The 25,023-nt window shown below is 40.7% G+C and overlaps 1 protein-coding gene across 1 annotated transcript in view; it reads right to left on the bottom strand.

Moving 5' to 3' along the window:
• LOC122639218 (succinate-semialdehyde dehydrogenase, mitochondrial-like) overlaps positions 1 to 25,023 on the bottom strand; it is a gene marked incomplete at its 3' end in the record, with an annotated part of 52,715 nt that overhangs the window by 24,346 nt on the left and 3,346 nt on the right. Inside the window, exons 3-9 of the mRNA XM_043832040.1 lie at positions 18,413 to 18,475; positions 18,199 to 18,309; positions 16,737 to 16,802; positions 16,535 to 16,612; positions 14,442 to 14,519; positions 12,362 to 12,428; positions 8,545 to 8,630 (exon numbers count right to left, since the gene is read on the bottom strand). Coding sequence (XP_043687975.1) covers positions 8,545 to 8,630; positions 12,362 to 12,428; positions 14,442 to 14,519; positions 16,535 to 16,612; positions 16,737 to 16,802; positions 18,199 to 18,309; positions 18,413 to 18,475 — 549 coding nt within the window. The remainder of the gene's footprint in view (positions 1 to 8,544; positions 8,631 to 12,361; positions 12,429 to 14,441; positions 14,520 to 16,534; positions 16,613 to 16,736; positions 16,803 to 18,198; positions 18,310 to 18,412; positions 18,476 to 25,023) is intronic.

The raw sequence follows: 25,023 nt of genomic DNA on the forward strand, positions 1-25,023 counted from the left end.
CCGGTTCAAAATCTTGGTTTGTTATCGCTTATGGACCCACCCAAGTGTGCAATACTAATTACTTAAGAATGATGACAATTCTTTAATAAACCAGATTTTGAGGGACAACTTGGCAGACCAGGATATATACAAGGGTTTAGATTTATTGAGCAAGGACAGTCTTGGAAACAAAGTTAAAGGATAGGACAGAAACAAAGGGAAAGAGAGGGGTAATAATGGAAGAAAAGAACAAAAGGGAAGGGCATTGTTATGCCGTTGAGGATGTCTTCAACCTCACGACACCAGCAACCAGCGGTTGATGGCTTCGATTTCAGGTGAGATACTCTCACCCAAATGGACTCCTATGAGTCTGAAACTTTGGGTGAAGATTAGGACCTCGATGGCTTACCGCATCCACTTGAACAACACTCAAATAATCAACAGAAGAAATTGATTTTGGTTTTCGAAATACCATCTGGCGGTAGAAGGGGATCAGTGCTGCAAATCAAGTCAACTCTCACAAAGCCTATAAGGTTTTGTTACCAGACTTCACTGGTTAGGTCACCCAAAGGATATGTTGCAAGGTTTCAACTTTGGAAGTGAAAAGATTAGATATATGGGAGATCAATTTGACAGTATATGGACTACTGTTACCGCTGGACATAGAATAGGTAGAAACAACAAGGAGAAGAAGAAGAAAAGAAGGGAAAGGGGAAATCGAATGGAGGAGCAGCTTCAGGTATGTAATCGCTTCGGCCTACCAATCGATCCAGAGCCACCATTATCAAAGAAAAGGATTTAAATACCAGAACAGACCACCTGCAGAGAAACCAGAAAACAGAAAAAGAAAGAAAGAGGAAGAAATAGAGATCGCACCTAGGAATAGGAGAGAGAACATCAGATGGGAGAGACTAGAGAGGAATACGAGAGAGCATTCTCACAGTTCTTGGCACCAACCAATGAAATTCATTCTCCATTCAAAAACTCAAATCTATTGTTCTTTGGTTACAACCTTGTATTTAAGGAAGATAATAAAAGACTCCTAATCCTTAAACAAAACTACAACTTCGAGTCTTGGACTCTAAAACTAAAATAAAATTCCAAGTCAACTCTACCACTAATTAGCCTATTAAAATTAAAACATAAACTTACAATAAACTAAAATATCCTACTGGACCCAAAAAAAATCAGTTGGACCCGGTTCATCTCCATCTAGGCTTCCCAATGGACTTGGCCGGTCCAATGAATTTCTCCTGCATCATAGGGGGCCAAGGTGGGGCCGGGGGAGATGCAAGGGCACCGGAGGGGGCTGCCAGAGGTAATTTAGGGATTTTGAATTATCAGGGGGAGAAACAGATGTAAGTTTGTTTTCTGAGGGAATCATAAAAGAAGTTTGGCGTAGGGAAGTTTGAGTGAATATAAGGTAAGTATAGGAGAGTGACAGTAATTAGCCCTGAAACAAATGGAGCCTAAATTTTAGTACTTACTTATCCTACAGGTGCTATTAACTATAGTACACCTTAACAAAAACATGGAATCAGTTTTGCATGGATGTAGACACAGGACTTGGAATCTGACGCAAGTTGAGGGTATTACTCAGCCAGCTTAGTAAAAGAATAACAGACTCATCCAAGAAAATATTTAATGCTAATTACTTTGATATTTGGCTAATGGTATTACTTACTTACTTACCTATAGAAAAGGGCATAGATAAATGTAAATGATTTACATTTGCACCTTAACTATTTAGAGCCTTAAGGGAGAAAAATAGTGAACGTACACTATGCTAGACATTTCTTTATGCTAAACAAAGTCAGTCAAATAACACCCTCTCCGCGAAGCGGGGGTAAGGCTGCATACATTATGACCCTCCCTAGATCCTGCAGTGGCGGGAGCCTCGTGCACTGGGTACGCCCTTTATTAAACAAAGTCAATCAAATAACAGAAGGAAATCTAGAAGTGCATCACATGAATCCATGGAGAGTTAGAATCCAGTGTTTGTCCAAGACAGAAACATCATCAATTTAGAAAGTCCATGAAGCATTGCTTGGCTAAAACTTATGTGACAGTCTGTCACATGGCTTCATTCCTGCCATTACCAATGATGTCGAAATTTCCTTGGCCTTGCATCTTTATATTCTATCACTCTTAGTTGGTTAGTCAGTTGGGTTTCCTTAGGTTTAGAGGAATCCACATGAGATTTCAGGATCAGATACCTTAAAAGCACTTAATCGTAGAATTTGATGTGGGCAGGAAAAGAACAAAACGTAAGGATCTGGTTATGCCAAGGGATGGATGGGAGAAGAAAGCAGTACGAAGTATAAGATGGAAAGGGTTCAGATAGGGCTATCAACGGAACAGGTGGGAGTTGTGTAACAGAGAGGTTAATTGAGAGAGAAAGAGAAGTAGTTTGAGTGACCATTAACAGGAGCTGTGCCCAATAAATAAGAACTCAGAGATGAGAAATGACCATTAGCAGGAGCTGTTCTCAATAAAGAACTCAGAGATGAGAAAACTGTCATGATAGGAGTCACCAACTTTCTTGTCTTTAGTTTGATTAATGTTGTAATATGGGTTTTAGTCCCACATTGCTTAGATGTATTCTCTTCATATGATTTCAGTATTATAAATAAAGCTGGGCTGTGATCACTTTGATCAAGTCAGTATTCACGGAATTCCACATGGCATCAGAGCCAACAATATTCCGGGAATCTGAGAATTAAATTTTTTTTCCTTTTTTTCTTTTTTTTTCTCTCTCTTCTCCTTCGTGTTTCTGCCCTAAGGCCAGCCTCCTCCGCCACCGGCAGCCTTCCGCCAGCCCTCAACCACCACCAGCCTCCCTCCGCCGGCCCTTCTTTTTTTTCCGCCAGGCCCTCCCACCCCTTCGGCCACCACTGCCAGCCCTCCCAGGGCCACCCCCCTTCTTCCGCCTCCACCGCCAGCCCCCCCACCTCTCGCCTTCCTTTCTTTTTCGCGAGAGTGTCTCCCTCACCTTGCCGTTATTTTTTTTCCACCCTTGGTGGTGAGTTGACTCCCGCCAAGGGTCCTTTTTTTCCCTCCGTATGATTTAATTATTTTTGGAGGCCTTGTTTTCTGCGATTTTTTCCAGCCACCATGCCTGACGCTTCAGAGATCACCTCTGCTTCTTCTGGATCTGATGGTTCATCGCAACGTGATTTTATTCTGTTTCCTGTGAACACCATCAAGTTGAATGGAAGCAATTATCTTATATGGTCTCGCTCCTGTTTATTTGCGATTGGTTCCCGTGGCTTGTCTGGCTACATCACGGGCGCCACGGTCAAGCCTACAGAGGCTGGTTCTGCACAGGATTGCTGGTTGAATTTTAATTTCTTGGTCATGTCATATTTGGTTAATTCCATGGACCAAGACATTGCTAGGCGGTACCTTCTTCTTGACTTGGCTGCGAAAATATGGAAGACAGCCAAAGATACTTATTCTCAGGTTGGGAACGCTGCCCAATGCTATGAACTCCGTCAAAAAATTCATTATACCAAACAGATGGAGTTGACACTTTCTCAGTATTACAATACCATGTGTACGATGTGGCAACAGTTGGATTTTCTGGGCACCTTCACTGCCACCACTGATGTTGATGCCACGGCCTATCGCAAGCGGGAAGATGGTTTACGCGTCTTTGATTTCTTGGTAGGGCCGAATATTGAGTTTGACCATATCCGGTCAAATATTTTGAATCCAGAACCTCTCCCCACTCTTGAACAGGCCTATGCGATCCTTTCGGCTGAAGACAGTCGACGAACAGCCATGGTTCACCCAGTTACTCAGGAGAGATCGGCTCTTATTTCTGGGTCACATTCTGCCCGTGGGGGCTCTTCCCGTTCTGCTAGCACTGATCGGTCCTTTGGTGATCGACCTCCCATTAAATGCGATTACTGTGGGAAGGAATGGCATACGAAGGACAGTTGTTGGAAACTTCATGGTCGCCCTGCAGACACTCACGGCCGTGGTAGGGGTGGTTCTAATCGGTCCAATAATTCCCGTGCTCATCAGGCAACTACTGAGGACCAGCCTGATCATTCTCTGTCACAGGTTATGGAGGATTTGCAAAATTTGCGTGATAAGGTGACTAGTTTGGACCATAGTTATCAAGGCAGGAAGGCGGCCATGGCGTTTTAGATGGTCAAAATTCAAGGCGACACCGCCATAGCGGCAAGGCGCCCGCCATGGCGCCCAAGGCATCTAAGGCTACCAAGGAGCCTAGACGCCATGGCGACGCCTTGATAACTATGGTTTGGACTCAACTTCTTCGACATCTGTATCTCCTTCCATGGCTGCCTCGGCTCTATCTCTGCCTGCTAATCCCAATACACCTTCTTCCACAGGTATTTCATTTGGTGGGAATTGCACCTCGGTCATGCCCGATTCTTGGGTAATTGACTCAGGGGCAACCGACCATATGACCGGTTCTTCCTCTTTTTATTCCACTTACTTTCCTTCATCTCTTACCCTTTCCTCTGTGTTCATGTTCCAAGGTATACTACTAATTTGCTTTCCATTAGTAGCATAACTAAGGATTTAAACTGCAAAGTAACATTTTTTCCAACCCATTGTTTATTTCAGGACTTGGAAACGGACAGTACGATTGCATGTGGTAAGGTGGTTGGTGGTCTGTACGTGCTTGACGGTTCCCAGGCAGCTTTGACATCTCAGCCTGCATCTTCTGATTTTGATTCTGCACTCTTTGAATTGAATAACTGGCATCATCGTTTGGGCCATCCACCGTTTAGTGTTTTGTCCACTTTATTTCCTAGTTTGGTGAAGAGATGTAATAAACATAATTTTTCTTGTGATGCTTGCACTTTGGCAAAGCAAACTCGAAACATTTTTCCCATTTCTGACAATAGAAGCTTGCATCCTTTTGGTTTGATACATTCTGATGTATGGGGCCCTGCCCGTTGTGTGTCTAGCTCTGGATTTCGGTGGTTTGTCACTTTCATTGACTGTTTTAGTCGGACGACTTGGGTATATTTGATGCATAGTAAGAGTGACGTCTTTACCTGTTTCACTTTATTTCATAAGATGGTCGAGACACAGTTCAATGCCAAGGTCAAGATTCTTAGGTCCGATAATGGAAAGGAATACATGGACGAGGCCTTTTGGTCTTATTTGGACAGCCATGGGATCATTCACCAAACCTCTTGCGTTGACACTCCCGCTCAAAATAGGGTGGCTGAACGCAAGAACCGCCATCTTCTGGAGGTTGCTCATTCTTTTATGTTCACTATGGCTGTTCCTCCTTGCTTTTGGGGTGATGCTGTTCTTACAGCTACATATCTTATCAATCGGCTTCCCTCCCGTGTTTTGGATGGTCGCTGCCCCTTGGATGTGCTCTGTGGGAAATCAGCCTTTGTTGTGTCTCCCAAAGTCTTTGGCTGTGTCGTGTTTGCCAGGAATCATCATGTACACGGCAAATTTGATCCCAAGGGACTGCGATGCATATTTCTTGGTTATTCTGCTACCCAAAAAGAATATAAATGCTATCATCCTCCTACCAGGAAAGTGTTTGTCACAATGGATGTAGTGTTCCGGGAGTCTGAAGCTTACTTTAAACAGTCGGAACCTCTGCAGGGGGAGATTATAAGTGGTGAAGAGGTCCCGCTGATTGCTCCTCTAGACATTGAAATACCTACTATAGAGGATACCTCTGTTGAATTTGAAGAAGGGGTTACTAGTCAAGAACAGGAAGTGGGACAGCTACAACAAGAAAAAATTGTGTACACTCGGGTAACTGATTTTCCTCTGGACGGCCCTCTATACAAAGAGACCACCACCACTAATCCTACTCAATCGACATCTGCTCCTACTCCAAGTCTTGTTCCTAGTCGGATTTCTGGTAAGCCCCCTATTGATCCCAGTCTTGATTTACCCATTGCTGTTCGGAAATCAAAGAGAAGTTGTACATTGCACCGTATTTCCAACTTTGTGTCATATAACTCACTAACTCCTGCTTTCCATGCATTCATAGCTTCTTTATCCTCTGTTTCCGTCCCTAACAACTGGCAGAAGGCTATAGCCGAACAGAAATGGAAGGATGCGATGAATGAAGAGATGCATGCCCTTGAAAAAAATCAGACTTGGGATTTGGTGAGTCCTCCACCTGGAAAAAGACCTGTTGGTTGCAAATGGGTCTTTGTAGTGAAGCACAAGGCTGATGGCTCAGTGGAGAGATACAAGGCGAGGCTTATTGCCAAAGGGTTTACTCAAACCCAAGGTATTGACTACCAAGAGACCTTTGCTCCTATAGCAAAGATGAATACTGTACGGGTTATTATCTCTTGTGCTGTGAATCACGGATGGGAACTCCAGCAACTTGATGTGAAGAATGCCTTCTTACATGGAGATCTGGAAGAAGATGTCTACATGGAGATACCTCCTGATATTACTTCTTCAAAAACTCAGGGAAAGGTATGTAAACTGAGGAAGGCCCTATATGGTCTGAAACAATCACCTAAGGCTTGGTTTGGCCGGTTCCATAAGGCTATGATTGCTTATGGATACAAGCAGAGCAATGTTGATCATACATTGTTTGTGAAGAAGGTAGGATAGCAAGTGACAATGCTGATTGTCTATGTTGATGATATAGTGATCACAGGCAGTGATGCCCAAGAAATACAGAAGTTGAAGGCTTATTTGGGCACCGAGTTTGAAGTCAAGGAATTGGGTAGATTAAGGTATTTCTTAGGGATTGAGGTTGCCTATTCAGCTAAGGGCATATCTCTCTCTCAAAGGAAATATACCTTAGATTTGTTACAAGATACAGGGATGCTTGGGTGTAAACCAGCAGATACCCCCCTTGAGCCCAACACACATTTGAAGAGTAAGGACGGCGACCCGGTGGACAAGGGCAGTTATCAGAGGTTAGTTGGCCGATTGATCTACCTCTCACATACTCGGCCGCATATCACATTTGCTGTAAGCCTTGTCAGTCAATACATGCATGATCCTCACTCTTCTCACTTGGAAGCAACCTATAGAATTTTCCGTTACCTTAAGTCATCTCCTGAAAAAGGAATCTTGTTCTCTCCTCATAGCCACCTCCGGATAGAAGCATACACTGATGCAGATTGGGCTGGCAGTCTTAATGATAGGAAATCCACATCTGGGTATTGCACATTTGTTGGAGGAAACCTAACTACTTGGAGAAGCAAAAAACAAGCTGTTGTGGCTCGATCTAGTGCTGAAACTTAGTTCCGAGCTATGGCCCAGGGTATTTGTGAACTTCTTTGGCTCAAGGGGCTACTTCAAGATTTGGGGATGGTTACTGATCTTCCTATACGACTCTACTGTGATAGCAAGTCCGCAATCAGCATTGCACACAATCCGGTTCAACATGATCGTACCAAACATGTTGAGATTGACCGGCATTTTATCAAAGAAAAGTTGGAACAAGGGATAATATGTATCCCATTTATTCAGTCTAGTGATCAGTTGGCTGATATCCTCACCAAAGGAATCAGTCCTAAGTTATTTTTTCCTATAATTAGCAAGTTGGGCATGTTTGATATGTATGCACCAACTTGAGGGAGAGTGTTGTAATATGGGTTTTAGTCCCACATTGCTTAGATGTATTTTCTTCATATGATTTCAGTATTATAAATAAAGTTGGGCTGTGATCACTTTGATCAAGCCAGTATTCACGGAATTCCACAATTAATTATAGGTAGAATAAGCTACAACTTGATTCCAGTAATATATCTCACTGTTGCGTTCATTAGCTAGAGTGCAGTAGTAGAATTAAGGGAAGGGAGAGCAAGTGCTATTGCCAGGGAGCAGTGCATGGTGTATCTATATCTTCTTTTTTATGTGGGCAGAGTTGACAGTAAACAACTTTTGGCTCTCACTTGAATTGAAATTGGCTATGAGTTTATTTATAGTGAACTGCAATATCTGTGTTGTAGGAAAAAAATTGGGATCCCATAGAAGTGAGCACGAATGGACCATAGAATTGAATAGCAATTGTTCATTGTATTATCTAGAGGGATCTTTTTTCATGATTTTAGTAAAAAAAAATGACAAAATTTAATTAAAAAAGCAGAGCAGATAGTAGAGAAAAAGGGCACAATACATAAAAGATTAAAGACTTGGCATGCCGGCATTGTGCCCAGCATATGTGTCTCCGCCCCCCTGCCTTCTCTGTTCCACCCTCCCCATTGGGCGGCGTGCCCAATCCTCTTCCATGAAAAAAATATGTTTTACAAGCTTGCCTCTTGCCCAACTATTACAGCAACAAGGAGGCTGATTGGCCTATCAATCATTCAATAGATGGGTTATTCCATGGCCCAACCAAATTTATGGCCAGCCCATATATTGACTTTCCCCTTATATTTCAACTTTTAGGCCAAAACAATAAAAGTTGATTTTTCAACCATTTTATAAACTTTTTATACAGCAGAATGGTGAATTCACATTAGAAGGTCATAACCTGGACAACATGTCCACAGGATAGAGTGGACATAAATCAGTAACCAGTGCAACTAGAATTCTCTCAAGAATTTGACATTAAAGATAGAGTGAAGGAAAATATACCTGTGCCACACCTTCAGTAAAACCATCACCAACTTTCAAGTTTTGAACCGCATTGGCAAAAGCATTTGCAAATTTTTCATAAATACCTGTGTATTAAAGCTCTGTAAATGCTAAAGTAAACTTTTGGAAGTACAATAGACTGACCAGAAAATAAAAACGGAGAAACTTCAAACATATAGAACAATTAAGCTGTAAGAACCATTAAATGGGTAGCATCTTAACAAAAATCAAACCTCCACAAACGCCAAAATCAAAACAAAGGTGCCCCTTTGTGCACAAAGTAAAGAGGAATTGTTTAATTATTAGGTTTTATCTATAAAAGAGTAAAAAATGCACTTTCTCATACTAGCATATGGGAGTATGGAGAACCTGCCATAAAACAAAAGGAATATACTAGAACGAACTCACATGAGAGGCAAAGATTTCACATACCAAAGTTTGACCTAATAGATCGAAATCTCAGTCAAAAACCACCAAGATTTTGCGAAATATTTTGGTTTCAAAGAAGGTCGAAACGAAACTGGGTGCGACTTGATTTTGGTACAAAACAGTACATTTAAAAGCACTTTTTCAATCGAAATTTCAATTTCAAGCGGTTTCACCCGTTAGAGGGGGAAAACTCCAAAAAAACCTAGATTGATATTTTTGGCCATATCACCTACAATTTTTAATGGGACAAAGTATTGGGGACTACTACAACGCATCTACAATGATAATTTGCCGCATTTGAGAAAGACTTGTATAAGATTCAAACTTAAGGGTCTTTATTCCCCAAAGGTTTCGAGCCTTCACGAAACTCTATGTGGTACTATGGACAGAGAATTGAAGGAACGGTTCCGCAAGGGTGTCTTAACCTTGGTTACACACTTGTACTTGACTACTGATAACACTTGTATATTTGAACTTGTAACACTTTGACATTGTGTAATATTAAATGGTTTTACTTCATTCCTAATGCATATTTTAGTTGTTTTCATTGAATTTTGTGTGTTCTAATACTAAATTTTGTGCATAATAGACTATATTTGAAAAGTATACAGCAAGGTACAGCGTACACTACCAACCTAGTGTATGAAACCAAACTACCATATTAGGTGTGTTTTTTTACAATCCAATAAGTTTAGAAATGCTTAATTAGGGTTTCCCTGAAGTTTCAAGCTGGACATTTGACCACCGAAATGGCCAAACAAAATGGTCAGCTGAAACATGCAGAGTTTCGGTCGAATTTCGGTAGTTTATAGTTTCTATGGTAATCTCATTTGATTAGAAGTTTTTGGCAAGAAAACAGAAACTGGAGTTCTTTATTTCACTTTGCCAAATCTCCCCTACAGAGTAGAAAGTAGAAACACTAATAATGGTAAAAGAGATTGCAGATTTGAAGTTAAGATATTGTATCATTTCAAAATAACTAAAATGATGGATTAAAGCAAACTAAAACACAATACCAACAAGTGAACTTGGCGGGTATCTGCAAGTTAATCTGGAAGATTGCCTCTAAGCAAAAGAGCATCTGGGTGGACTGGATTTATTCGGGGTACCTTCGGCATGATTCCATTTGGACAGCCTCCTTGTCGACGGATTCTTCTTGGATTTGGCGCAAAATTTTAGACTCCCGACACCTGGTCAAACATGTCATCAAATCTCAGATTGGGGATGGGCTCTCTTCCTATCTTTGGCTGGATCATTGGCACCCGAGGGGAGTTCTCCTCCCTCTGATTGCTCCTCGGACTATTTATGCTTCGGGCCTCCACAGGCTCTCTTTGGTGGCTGACATCCTTCATCAGTCCGGCTGGCCCCCCCCCCTCCTACTTCCTCTCAGGACCTTGCCTCCATCTGGAATGACCTCCCCTCCATCTCCAGCAGGCCTTTTGACAATCAGGACTATGTAAACTGGATGGCAAACAGCCCTCCGCTCTTCTCCTCCAAATCTGCACGGGACATCATTCGGCACAAGGGTCCTCTAGTCTCTTGGAGAAAGTTGCTTTGGTTCAAGCACCATATCCCTAGGCACTGCTTCACTGTTTGGAGGATCTTCAACAATTGTCTCCCAACTCAAGCTTTTCTCCGGCACCGCCACATCCCGGTCTCCCCCTCTTGTTGCCTATGCTGGAGCAACATAGAAGACACGGATCACCTCTTCTTTGAGTGTCCTACTGCAGCAGCGATATGGAAAGGAATCTTGCTTAAATGTTGGCCTACTCCCAGAAGAATCCTTCCCTTCTCCAGGGAATGGATTTGGATTGACATGACTTTCTCTGGTCGCTCTTTATGTGATACTATTGGTAAGCTTGCTTTTTGTGCTACCTTGAACCACATTTGGATGGAGCGTAATATAAGGAAATGGACCTCCAACTCTAGATCTTACCGGCAGATTTGGGATTCCATTTCTTTTGAAATTATGGCGAAGTTATTGTCTGCTCCTCCTTTTTGTACTAACACCCCTAGGAACAGGCTATTGTTGATTCCTGGGGTCTCTCTTCTGTCTCTCTTGTTTCCCCCAGCCCGCAAAGCTGAGGCTCGGGGCCTTTCTTATTTTTTGTTTTGTTGCTCCCCTTTGAGGGCACTGTTTTTCTTTTTTCCTTCTTGGTAATGAATTTCTTATTCACCCAAAAAAAAAAACACAATACCAACACGAACATTTATTTTAAAAGAATGGCCAGACATCAAGTTACGAGCTGTACCGGGACATCGTCCAACTTTTTCAGGTAGATAAAACCGTCAAAATATTGTCATCCAACTCCGGCATATGGAAGTTTTGGAAGCAAAAAAGGTGACTTAATCCATTCCAGCTCAGCAATGAAGGATGCTAACATAGAAACTTTACGATGAAAGAAGAATTACGTACTAGATGTCAAGTCAAGCATGCACAAAAAATTTTAAGGTTTAGATGGCAACTCCGGTATATGGGAATTCTCACTGGTTTATACGCGTACTAGATGGCAAGTCAAACAAGCACAAAAAATGGTTTCTAAGCTATTTAACAATAAATGAAAAGTTATGGAGCTACAAGACTTGCATCAATCAATCTCAAGAAGCTTCGCACAGCTACAGATTTTCCAATAACCACCGTGGGAGATCATGGTTCAGAACTCAGTAGGGATGATTCTGGGAGAACATTCAGAGCCCAAATATTGGGATGAACATGTTAACATAAGCTTCTAAAAAGCATAGAGCTATTTTTGACCACCATAGTAACTTGCAATCTGTCATTCCAAATGGTTCTGCTACTTTCTTCTTCAGATGAACAGATCTTCAATTTCACAACCAACAACAATGAGAATTCCACCACCTCTAGCAAACCTATATATGTTTCTTATAAGCCCTTGTCTAGGTGATGAACATTTTGGCCACTACAACGCAGCCAACAGCAACGGCTTGTTCCCATGGGATTATCCTAAATGTATAATATAATATTTTCATTTTCCAACGAAATCTAAGAATATTCACTGTAGAAGTGTAAGGTAGTTTCTGTATTATCACTTCAACTATTGATCTTAAATAAGGCACTTAATTTCATATTTAGATGATGTTGCCAATAATTGAACCTATATTTTCAACAAACAACCAAAATACAAAAGACAGTCCTTGATGCTTGACATAGCAAATATATATTTTTGATACAAGGAAGAAAGCTAGCACTATGAACATATAGGGGTGAACCTCCCCTCCCACTAAAACACGGGTCATAAATTTTTACTTTTTGTGTTGGTTTGTAGAGTTCATAGTGCTACCCATTCATAGTGCTAGCATTTCTCACGGACTCAATATCACTTAAATATATATATATATTATTCCATGAAAAATCAGCCATCCTTACCTTCTTGCACCATTATTCTGTTTGGACTAACACAAGTTTGCCCACTAGTACGGAACTTTGCTGCAAGCTGTAACCACAAAGATTAAAACAAAAATGGGCGTATTTCAGGTAATTACACCATTTTAAACCAAGTTTGGAACCGAGAATGTAATGAACGAGCTATCTATAAGAGTATAATGATATGAATCACAATAGGCTACTATTATTTAGAAATAATGAAGCATTCAAAATTAAAATCTTGATTCTGAAAGAAATATAGAATCAAGAGGTTGTTCATTTATACCTCCTAAAATTTTCAGAACAGGATGAAGATAAGAATGCAACGATTTCATAGTAGTTAAAACTTAAAATCAGTGATTCCACAGGTATCCACATGAGAACAGCTGTATTTGTAAGTGTAATTTTCATGGACAACATGATGTGATAATACTTGAACAAGAGAGTGAAAATTAATCTTTTGAAAAAAAAGGGTATACTAGAGTAAAAGAAGCATGGTGAGAAAAATACATCATTTCTTTTACAGATAAAGAAACCTGAAATTGTACTAATATCACATCAAAGCAAGAGACAGATGAATAATTTTGCAGAGTTCCTCTGTTTCAACTTGCATGACAATGAAGAGACACCAATCACGTAGAACAGTAAATCAAAATATGTCCTAGACTCCGAAAGCTATGTCCAGCACTTAGGTTGAAATAAGATAAATACTAATAGAATATAATACGACCAAGGAAAAGAAAAGGAAAGATGGTAAAATATAATTGCTATATGTTAGTCAAATGCCTTAACCAAGGCTGCAAGAGAAAATAACCCAGAACAATAGGACTGCAACCAAAATAAGCCCTTCCCCAGTTTTCGGAGTCATATTAAGAAATACACAAGGGCCACCTAGCACCTGATACATGAAGGGGAAAGAAGTGGCAGGCACCCATTGTAGTGAGGAACTAGAATATCAGCTTCGACTTTGAAAACAAACAGGCAAGTAATAGAAAGACAAAGCTAGAATATCAGTATATGTACCCAAATAGGACCAACATTCTTCACAAAGACCAACTTAAAAGTCACATGACTATCACAGGACAAATAAAATGGAAGCTTTAGAAGATGAGTCACAAAATTGCGTAGTTTAAATTAAATAAAATAAAACCTCGGTTGTCCGGACATGGCTTAGTTGAGACTCGAGAGTTGAGTAAAAAAACTTGGGAGCACCAAAACAACCCATAAGACCAGATCTAAATCCTATAGAATTGCAAAACAAATATCTAAATAAGATGGAACCCTTAATTTTACCCGACATTGGATCCTTGGTAACTGACGCTCAATTTTCCACATAGGTTGATATTCTTCAACCAACCGCACTCAACTTTATCAGAATGGGTGTCACAAATTTTCTTGGTCCCATTAATGAAAATAGTTTTAAAAAAAATAACATAATGAATATGTTTGATCCAATGTAGTCACTCAATCATAAGCATTTGACCATGAAACACCATGCACAGAAGATCGCTTTTGAAGGAACAAGATCTCCTCAAAGTTCAGAAGTACGGGAATACATTACCATAACCAGACTATCAGTCGGCTGGAAAACCTCTTCCTCAACAGGAGAAATGAGGTTAAACCACTTCCCAGAACCTGACTCCCACACCTAAAAAGCCTATTACTCCAATCAACTACAGATTCCCGGGTGGGGGAGGGGTGGAAGCAAGGATCCTCATCCCAGAAGTACTCTAAATAGTTGAATGATAACCAGGATATGTCAGGTTTTAATTGTAATGTTCTTTAGTCTTTGAATGGATGTATAAACTCATATTACAGGTCATGAAAATTTGTGCACTGACAAAGGAAATAATGATCATGCCCTGTTATAATTTCAATTCAGAACAGAAGCCCCATCCAGATTGTAAATCTCCTATGGAAGAAAAGCGAAAGAGAAAATAAGTAGTAAACAGAAGTATCACCAACCAAATTACTTGATCCTGCCAATTCCAGATTTACATTGAACTTAGAAAATAGCTAAATCAGAGAAACACCGTTCCAATAGATGCAGCTATTGCCACTGAAAAAAAGTTTCACAACTTACACTTCCTTTCACTGCAACATCAAGATCTGCATCATCAAACACTATGCAGGGTGCATTTCCCCCCAGTTCCAAGGATACCTAGATAACAGAAATTTGAGGTAATTAACAGTGGAATGTTTCAACCACAATAAGCTGATGAGAAATACAACAAGAAGACTTTTGAGTCTTCCCACAAAACTTTTCAGGCTTTCAAGTAATTGAAGACAACCGTAAATGTGAAAAGAAGTATGCACTGTAAAAACAGAATAGAAAAAAATGCATGCAGATGTGCCTGAACACACGAATTATGTACACATATATATGATGCCTAAACAGTAAACACCCATTTATATGATTAGGATAGGTTTCATCCAGTGAACTCCAGTGACTTTCAGATATAAATAAGTGAACAGAACTCTTCGAATATTAGAGTCAAATAGCCATTCAAAACAGAAAAAGAGCATAGGCTGCAGACTGATTTTCTTGCAACACTGCAATCAAAGCCTAGGTGAAGGACATTCCTTATCCTTCCAAGTTTAGGTGCTCAGGCTCTCATAGGGAAGTGTTAATTCTTCAATGTTTGGGCTTATCGGATCCTCCTTTCAGATTGAAGCGCCCTCTCCCCGTTTATTGTTGTCGCCCCTTCGCCACAGTTAAACTCAATGTGGATGGTGCTTGTAAGGGTAATCCTGGCATAGGAGGGGGTGGAGGGGTTATCAGAGACAAGGCTGGTGTTGTTTTGGCGGCCTTCTCCAGCTTTTATGGTGACTGCACTAACTTGGTTGCTGAGTTGAGAGCTTTGAGAGATGGCTTGAAGCTGTGCCATGATTTAGCCCTCACAGATTTTGTGGTCAACTCAGATTCTGCTACCACAGTAAGAATGATTAATCAAAAGAGGTGTTAACCTATGGAGGGGTTGGTACTGGTTCCAGGAGACAATGGTATTGTTGCGTTTAACTCGGCCTCTTTTATCCTTTGCTTATAGGGAAAGTAACAGGGCAGCCAATTGGCTAGCCAACTTAGCTTGTGATACAGGGACTTCTATCGTTTTCCACTATGGCAGCCAGCCACCAGGGGATCTGCAGCGTATTCTTCGCAAAGACAGTGCTGGTTTGCCCGTTCTCAGATAGTAGAGTCTTATTCCAACTTAATTATATGGGTTTGGGCCCAGTGTTTGCTAAGAGTTATGCTCCTTGGGTTGGGGTAAGGCGGTACGTCCCCCCCTTGTATTCTTTTTTTAAAATTTTTTATTTTAATAAAATTCTAGGGGCTGGCCCGGGTCCCAGGTAATATTCAGGTTAAAAAAAAACATAAAATACAAGAAACTGAGACAGCTCCAATATAAGGGAAGAACCCAGGAGGAGGGGATCTTGACACATGTTTGTAAAGACATTTATTAAGATACTATGTAAATCAAAATCAACTCAGATATGGAACACATACAAATCATCGAAGAGTTATAGATCATTGAATAGAAGCCAATGCACAAACTCTCTGGTACAAGTTATCTTGCTTTCAGGTACATCATTTTAGTGCAATGTTTTAAGATTCCTAGACATAATTTCATAAAGCTTACAATAAATGAAAAACAAAAAAAAACTGCACCTGCTAATTATTGAAAACATACAATTCATACTAATAAAAGTGTAGAATTCCTTAATCATAGTAATAATAATAAGGGTAAATTACACGTCACCCCCTGGTTTTCAAACGAAACTCAAATCACCCCCTGGTTTTTGAAAATACTCATCCGTCCCCCTCTACAGTAACGGTGTACTAAAACATTAGAATTAAATTTACAATACTACCCTTCCTTCATCTTCAAGGGTAGTTTAGGGACTTAAACTTATTTAACTGGCTGACATCATCACTTAACAACATAAAACTAATCGTTGGGACTAATTTGTTATATTGGGGTCTAATACAGGGGGAGATTTGAGTATTTTCAAAAACCAGGGGGTGACGTGTAATTTACCCTAATAATAATGATGATGATGGTTTAAGAAACAGTGAAGAAGCTTCTTATGCTGGCATGTGGTTTCTTATTAGAAATAAAATCAAATAAAAAGAGAGCATCCCAATGCATGTGGTGTGTTATTGCAATATCTAAATACCTTTTTAACAGTTGCAGCTGAACCTGCCATCAATTTCTTTCCAACAGCTGTTGAGCCTGTGAACGTGATCTGCCGTACCTGAGAGTTGTAAAGGATGTCATTTGCTAGTGATTATATCATATGTATATCAAAGTACCACTATTATCCACAAGGAGAGCATATCATGACAAGACAGGAGAAAGAATCCAGGTAAGGGACAAACCTGGGGACTTGCAAGTAGTGTGTCCCCAATATCAGAAGCATTCCCCATAACTACGTTCACAACACCCTGAATTATTGAAAGTGAAAGAAGAAAATTAGATACAGAATATCTCATAAAAATGATAAACCAAAGAAGCAATTCATGGATGTTTTAGCAGAAACTTAAAACAAAAATATTCATTCCTTAGCACAATAAGCCATACTAAAGTGTTCATTCTACATCAGAAGCAATTTAGCAGTGTATAATTTCCTACTTGTTCTCCAATTCTTAGTATCAATTACCCTTAATTATCAAAAATATAGAAATAAGATCACATATGAGCAGTTCCATCAATTTACGCCAGATGCTTAACCAAATCAGTCTTGACCAACATTTTCCACACATACGGACTAATATATTGGAAATTTGAAAATACCACATGAGAACCAGTAGTCTGTGAATGACAGGAACAACAATGTACCAATAAAAACTTAAAGAGATAAGACAGAAACAACATTAACAAAAACCTACCACAGAAACTGACAGGAGTCTGGACCTGATGTAGAAGAGCTTGCAGCAGATAATAAGGAATGTACAGATTCAAAGAGTCGACAACGACCAACAGGTAGCAGGCCTAACAGTCTATCAATCAGGACTTTTCTCTCCCTACCCTCATTTGATTTACTTGGTTTTGGTGATTTAGAACTATATTAGACCATCTGAGCAGCACCCACAATGAGGAAGAAGAGTTCTCAACTGAATAGGACAACTTCCAGCCCATTTACTTACAATTTAGCAGCTCCACGATTAGGAATTACCATCACTGGTTTCTCTCTTATTTTCAGTCATGCATTGTTTTGCCCATACTTAGCTACTAGATAGGAGGGAACTTGACTCATCTAATAATAATTAGGGCTGAGGAAATAAAAGGATCTATTGAACTGTCTGTAACTCATTATATTCTATTGTTTTTAGCGAAAACAGCTGACAGAACTCTAAGTTTGCATTCCTCCTCCAGTTTTGGGCTTTAAACCTGTCCTTTCTGGTGAATGAATCCTTAATGCTTCCCTTCTACATCACGAATATGCATTATTGGCATACATGCATCTCATACACCAAAAGATAAGAATAAGAGAATCTAAAACTCCAACTTATAAATTAAAATTCAAGCTTTTAACCTGAAAATAATTTAAATCATCTTTTTCGGACCATAGAATATGCAGGGAATCTTCAATTACTCAAGAGGCAAAACTCAACACTTAACATAAATTTGCAGTAATAATCTGACATCAGAAGAATAAATAACAAATTAAAAGCATATAAATCTCATCAACCATAGGAGATCTGTATAATAAATGAGCCAACAATGAATTCTTAATCTAACATTACATTCCAGAACTGTGTAAAGGCCCAAAGCACATGATGGCAGCAAACTGACTCTCTCAAAGACAATAAAAGAAAAAATATACATGTCATATATTACCGGTGGTATTCCAGCTTGAAGGGAAAGCTCAGCTACCGCTAAAGCTGTCAAGGGTGTAAGCTCAGAGGGTTTAATAACTACTGTACAACCACAAGCCAGGGCAGGGCCAACCTGATATAAGAGGAAGATAAACTTCATCATCCGGAGCACAACAAATAGGTTGCTTTCTGATGCCTATGTATTTCAGAGTGAACTGTAATACACAGAAACACACCTTCCGAGTAATCATGGCCAAAGGGAAGTTCCAAGGTGTAATTGCTCCAACGACTCCAACAGGCTGCAAGAGAAATAGAAAAGACCATATATATAAACATATGGGGCATAGGAAACATATACTCATCACGAAATTGTGATAGAAGGACATCAGCTCATTCATAAACAAAATAGAAGAACATCAGATCAAGTGTTCAACTAACAGATGGGAATAAAATGTGTGAAGTACAATGGACCACTATGGAAGCTCAAAATGAACCCTACATAAAACCCATCAATACAAGGATATGGAGACTGAAAGTTGAAGCAAAAGTGGGATGGTGGAGGCTGGAAACCAAAGGCTCGCATAATTCCAATAATAATGAGTAATAAAATTCTTATGGTGAAGTTTGCAAAAATCATGCATGCACGCACACACACACACACAGAAATAAACCCTTACAATGGAGAAAAAATCTATCAATGTCATGTCTGAACAAAGTTTCCTTCCAGTGTTTAAATTCATTGAGTAAACTTCGAAGGGAAAAATAATGAGATTAGAAGCATACCTAAACATATGTGAAGCTTCGATTTTGAATCTAATAACGCAATTACAGTTTGTGTCCCCTACTTAATTCAAAGAATAAATCTTGAACAACTTAAGACAGAAAATATCCTGAAATGGTAAAATTTCCATTTTCTCAATCAAGCGTGATATCATATCTCTAAACTTGTCCCCAATTTCTTAGGTTAATCAATATTCTACTCATTAATTCAGTTTCAAATTCCAGTTGGTAGTCACACTTGGAAGAAACAAAAATGAGGGTAGAAAAGTGAGGTGACAAGGCACCAAGTACATTAAATTTTTACCTTTCATAAGTTGTTCTGCTGTCCAAGGGCATGGAACTTGGGATGGACCATTAAGCCCACTTTTTTCTATTAATATAACGTTTTAACAATAACTTTAAAAAAATTGTATACATACAAGACGAATGAGGACAAAGGCAGTATACTAAAAGAACAAAATCTCACACAGAAGAAAAAACCCTGCGATGCCGCTGAGGAGCAGCCTGGCCCCCCCTTCTGATTATTAAAATAAACTTACGCTTGTTGAAGGTGAAGTTTCGAAATAGAACAATTCCTTCTGTCGTGTATCCCCGATTGATGCAGCCTCAGATGCTTCAATTGTTGATTCTAGTATTGAGCGAAAGGTTATACCTATACGTTCTGTACTACAGGTCAATCCTATTTCAATAGTACCAATAGGCGGCGTGGGGGAAGAAGCACTACATCTAGGAATCAACGCGTTCCTTTCTTCCTCCTTTCCCCTTCTTCTTCGACTCCTCTCCTTTCCTTTCTTCTTCCTTCTCTTTCTTCTCTTCTTCTTAGGGGTTTTGTTCTTGGTCTCCTCGTTCGGACCCGCACAGTGCTAGTCGCCTTTTCCCGTGTTTGTCTGCAGCCCTGCTTGTCGACCGCCCACTTAGTTGGTTGTTTCATCGTCATCTGTCTCGCCTGGGTTACTGACCTGCAAGCCACCCCCCCGCTAGGTCTGTTTCCAGACTCGCTGGGGTCTCTCCTGATTGCGATACTCCGTGGGCTTTCGTCTCCGTCAACTGCTCTTTGCTGGGTTGTCTCCTTTGCAGGTTGCCTTCTTCGCTTGGTTTGATGACTTGTCCCTTCGCCTCTAGCCCTGCTTGCTTTCTCTCTCTGGCCCAAGGTTCTAAAACTCGGGTTTCGACTAGGTTTCAACCAGCCAGAAAATGAGTTCGTCTCGGTTTCGACCATATCTCGGTCGAAACTTGGGACTTTCTCCAGGCTAACTCGAACCTTGGTTTCGAGGCCTATAAGTTGTTTTTTTTTCCCTGATTCTTGTTGTGCTACCTTTTTGACATTTTAAACTCAATCCATGCATTAGTTTCACATAGAAAACACTAAAAATATTACTTGTGGTTTTGATCCAAGTTTGATACTATATATTGTTCATGGACATGGTATAAAATAAGGTTTGACCGGAACATAACTCCTTCAGTATAAATGAGATTTAAGTAATCTTGGATTTGTAAGAAAGCTTTGTTTTGATAGCTTTCTAGTAAGTCCAACATTGCTTAAATCTGATTTATATTGAAGGAGTTATGTACCGGTCAAACTTAATTTGGTATGCGCGAATACTGTCAAAATCGCTCTGATTGAAAATATTTTTTTGGACATCAAAACAAATGAACATTTTACCGCACTTTTGGTTTTTAGCAATATTTTACCATATTAAGATTTATGAAATTTTTAGATTTGAGAAAAACCCCAGCATTAGAAAGTTGAAAATTGCACCTACCGTCGAAAATCCAGTTTTTGTTCTAGAGCTAGGGGGGTTGACTTTTTTCTTTTTGGAATTTGATTTTTTAACTATTTTAATTGGATTCAAATAGGGGGTATTTGCTTATTTATGAATAATATCTTAAGTAAATGAAATGCAAATACAAAAACATTAGCACCAAAAAAAAAAAAAAAAAAAAAACATTTACTTAAATGATATAACTAAGTGTCTGTCGTATTCCTCATTCGGCCCCAAGCCTTTCAAATTCTTCGATATGTGGACAACCCATCCCCTCTACCTCCCCACTATCTTAAAGGCTTGGCGCATCCCGATCTTGGCCCAATCGCTTCCTCTAGTAGCCCTTGCTAGAAAGCTCTGCAATACCAAATCTGCTCTTCGTCGGTGGAACCTCTCCACCTTTGGTAACATCCCTTCCCGGCTATCTTCCTGCCGAGCTTATGTTACTCAAGTCCAATTCAAACTCCAGTCCGACCCCCTCAACCCAGGCCTTACGACTGATGAGAAGAGACTCTCCGAGGAGCTTTCTTCCCTCTCTCTCCTCGAGGAAAGCTTTCTCCGCCAGAAATCTCGCTCCAAATGGTTGGAACTTGGAGATTCGAACACGGCTTATTTCCACCGCTCCCTCAAAGCCAGGCAGAACTCCAACTCCATCACGCACCTCGTAGCTACTGATGGGACCTCCCTCACCTCTCCTTCTGATATTAAGGAGGTTGCATCCTCTTTTTTCTCTGATCTCTTCAACCCCTCTCTCCACCACCCCTCCTCCCCTATCCCCTCTGGGCTCATAGATAAATTCATTCCTCCCCATCTCTCCTCCTCCCTCATTGCCATCCCCTCGGATGAGGAAATCGCTCAGGCTATCCTTTCCCATAAGGCCAACAAGGCTCCTGGCCCCGATGGCTTCAGTATGGGTTTTTTCCTCAGCAGATGGGACTCCTTTAAAGGAGAGATTTTCAAAGCTATCCGCAGTTTCTTTTTCAAACCTGGCCAACTTCCTCAGGTTAATCATACTTTCATTTGCCTAATCCCTAAAAAGGATGGGGCTTCTTCTCTATCTGAATTCTGTCCCATCTCCCTTTGCAACCTCATTTACAAATTCATTGCCAAGATTTTGGCCAATAGCATCAAGGCTGTCATCCCTTCCCTTGTCAGCCTCAATCAATCGGCCTTTATCTCGGGCAGGAGCATTGCAAACAACATTATCCTCTGCTCGGAGATCATCAGAGGATTCGACCGCAAATCCCACTCCCCCACGGCTCTTCTGAAGATCGATCTCCACAAAGCCTTTGATTCCATCCGGTGGGACTTCATTTGTGATGTGCTCTCCCTCATGGGCTTCCCGCCTGTCTTTGTTCGCTGGATTCATGCATGTATTTCCTCCCCCTCCTTCTCTGTCCTTGTCAACGGCACCCCTGCGGGGTTCTTCCGCTCCAAAGTTGGGATCCGCCAAGGCTGCCCCCTATTCCCTTTCCTTTTCTCTCTTGCCCCTGGAAGTCCTCTCCAGGAGCCTTCAAACCAAAACTGATCTCCACCTCATCTACCCGCTCCCAAAGTGCAAGCGCATTAATCTCTCCCATCTGGCTTTCGCCGATGATTTGATGATCTTTTCCAAGGCCTCTCTCTCCTCCATCTCGACCATTATGGACTCCCTTCATCTTTTCGAATCTCTTTCTGGTCTTCGTGTCAATCTCCTTAAATCCAAAATCTTTCTCTCTGAAATCTCGGACTCAGTTAAAGAGACCCTCCGCCTCCTCACTGGCTTCTCTATAGGCTCACTTCCGGTCACTTATATTGGTCTTCCCCTGATTCCTGCTAGGCTCTCGAGTCATCATTGCACTCCTATGCTTGACAACATTCGCAAGCGTCTCCAGCTTTGGAAAGGTAAGCTCCTCTCCTACGTTGGCAGACTTGAATGCTTCCGCTCGGTCCTCCAAGCTTCCTATATCTACTGAACCGGCATCTTCTGCATCCCTAAGTCCGTCATCAGGGCTATTGAGAGCCTCCTCTGTGCCTTCCTTTGGAAGGGGAAAGATACCTCCAAATTTCTCCACCCTGTCAGCTCAAAGTCTATCTATCTTCCCAAATTCGAAAGTGGCCTGGGTATTCGCCGGATCGGTCACTCCAATACGACAGGCATTCTAAAGCTCATCTTGTCACACCCCGGCCCGGTTATTAAGGGCCAAGTGTGGCGGGATGTCTCTGACATCCAACCAATACCCAAGGATCACAAGTGCAGTACCCTATTCACAATCATTGTTCACAGATACAGTAATCAGAGGCAGCGGAAACAATTTAATTAATAGAGATAACATCATTAATAAGAGAAGTCTAAATGATATTTCATTTATATAAATGATAAGGCTTGTGATACAACTATACAGTTCTCAAAGGTAGCACAGAGTAAAAGTATACAAGAAACTATTCTATAACTATATAAAGCATAAAAGAGTGGGGAGGTAGCCTGGACTATCAGGCCAAGATCAGGAGGTTGCCCAATCATCATGTGCGCACGAAGTATCGTGCACTTCAAACTCCAACGCCGCAAATCCAACATTAGAAGTAACTAAATCACCTGAAAAATAAGGATATCCACAGGGGTGAGCTCTCAACTGAGCCCAGTAAGAGGGGTACAAGCATACAAACACAATAAATCCATGATGCATGTGCTAAACTAACATGTTCCTAGCACAGATACTAAGTCTCATGGGGTATAAGTACTACTACTACTAGTGGTAGATGCTAACCTCGGTCCCGAAACTAACCCTTCTGGCACCCGAGCGAAACCATTCTACCACGGTGAGGACCCGCCGGCTCCGAACTAACACATCGGACCTCGAGCAGACCCCCAAATGACCAACCCTGCTGTTTATTCCCACAGGAATTAGGGACCCGCTAACACGGGACGAAGATGGCATCCCGGAACTAACACATCGGTCTCGCCACGGTTGTCAACACCTTTCCCCTGTTGGTAAGGGGCGCAGATCTTGGTAATGAATATCATCCTAGCCAGTCATAGTCTAAACATGATGAGGCAAGCATGATCCGAGTTATAAATTACCGAATTCCATCATCATAAATTCACATCATATAAATAATCAATGCAAATGCAATGCAGATGTCTTTGTGCAACCTATTTCACATGCAACTAATGCATTAAATAAAAGCTAGAAAACTACACGCCCAGGTATAGAGGTAATGATGCATGAGTATGGCATTCAAAGATAAAGTTGAAATTAATGTGATAAACACGCAGAAATTAAGGTCGAATCCCCTTACCTCGTAATTGTAGCTAGCCTAGGTGATTAAACTCTAATAGCGGCAAGAAACAGACAAGACACCTAAATATGAGACAAGAATATTATAGATTAGTTATGAAGGAATCCTAGTGGCTTACCCACCAACAATCTAACAAACCGACTAGAAAACAGAGAAAGCATTACTAAACAACATACCAAACACCTACGCATAGGTTTCGGGATGGTCCAAGGTCAAGTCCCAAGGGGTATAGGTCATAAGGGCACAAAAATAGGAGAGCCGGATGCAGACTTCCAGGGAGCCGGTCAACCGCCCCTGGGCCTACAACAGCATCCGGTCGATGTCCGAATTTGGGGGTTTTGCTTGATTGGCGGATCTTTGCATGTATGGCCCAAATTAGGAGTTTTAACATTAATTCAAGGTGGGTCAATCTATTTTGGGTGTTCAATTTCATAAATAGTTAGTTAATTTAGGAATTTCTTCAATTAAACCTAAATTAGCTAGGTTAGGGTTTACTATACAAGTAATAGCTTCAACATTGAAGGTTTGATTAGAGTTTAACACTCAATTTCAGGTCTGATTGGGCTGGAAATAGTTAGAACAGCCCAATCTCACAACAAAATCTAATCATTCAAGCTTAACTTTGAAGCTTTAATGGAGTCCATCCATCTTAGGTGTATTTAGACTAAAAATAAACTAAACTTAGAGGAGAAGGAGAAGGATACAGCAAGGGTTCTCAGGGCTTACCAGAAATTAGAGGCAAAACAGGTGCTGGGAGCACTTCTAATGGAGATTCAAGTTCAGGTTCGGTTGTGGGAGGTAAGCCTTCAAGAGCAGCCCTTGTTCTCTCTTCTTCTCTTCTCTTTTCCCTTTTCTTTCTTCCTTCTCCAAGCTGGAACGAATTTTTCAGCTTCTCTAACTTGTAATGTGTTTTGTAAATAGTATAAGAGAAGTTATATATATATAGGATACTTAACCACTAAGGGGCAGAATGGTCATTTGGTTATAAATTATTTCTAAAATTGATTCTTTTGTATTTATTACCT

The sequence above is a fragment of the Telopea speciosissima genome, chromosome 9, assembly GCF_018873765.1.
Source record: "Telopea speciosissima isolate NSW1024214 ecotype Mountain lineage chromosome 9, Tspe_v1, whole genome shotgun sequence".
Lineage (NCBI taxonomy): Eukaryota > Viridiplantae > Streptophyta > Magnoliopsida > Proteales > Proteaceae > Telopea > Telopea speciosissima.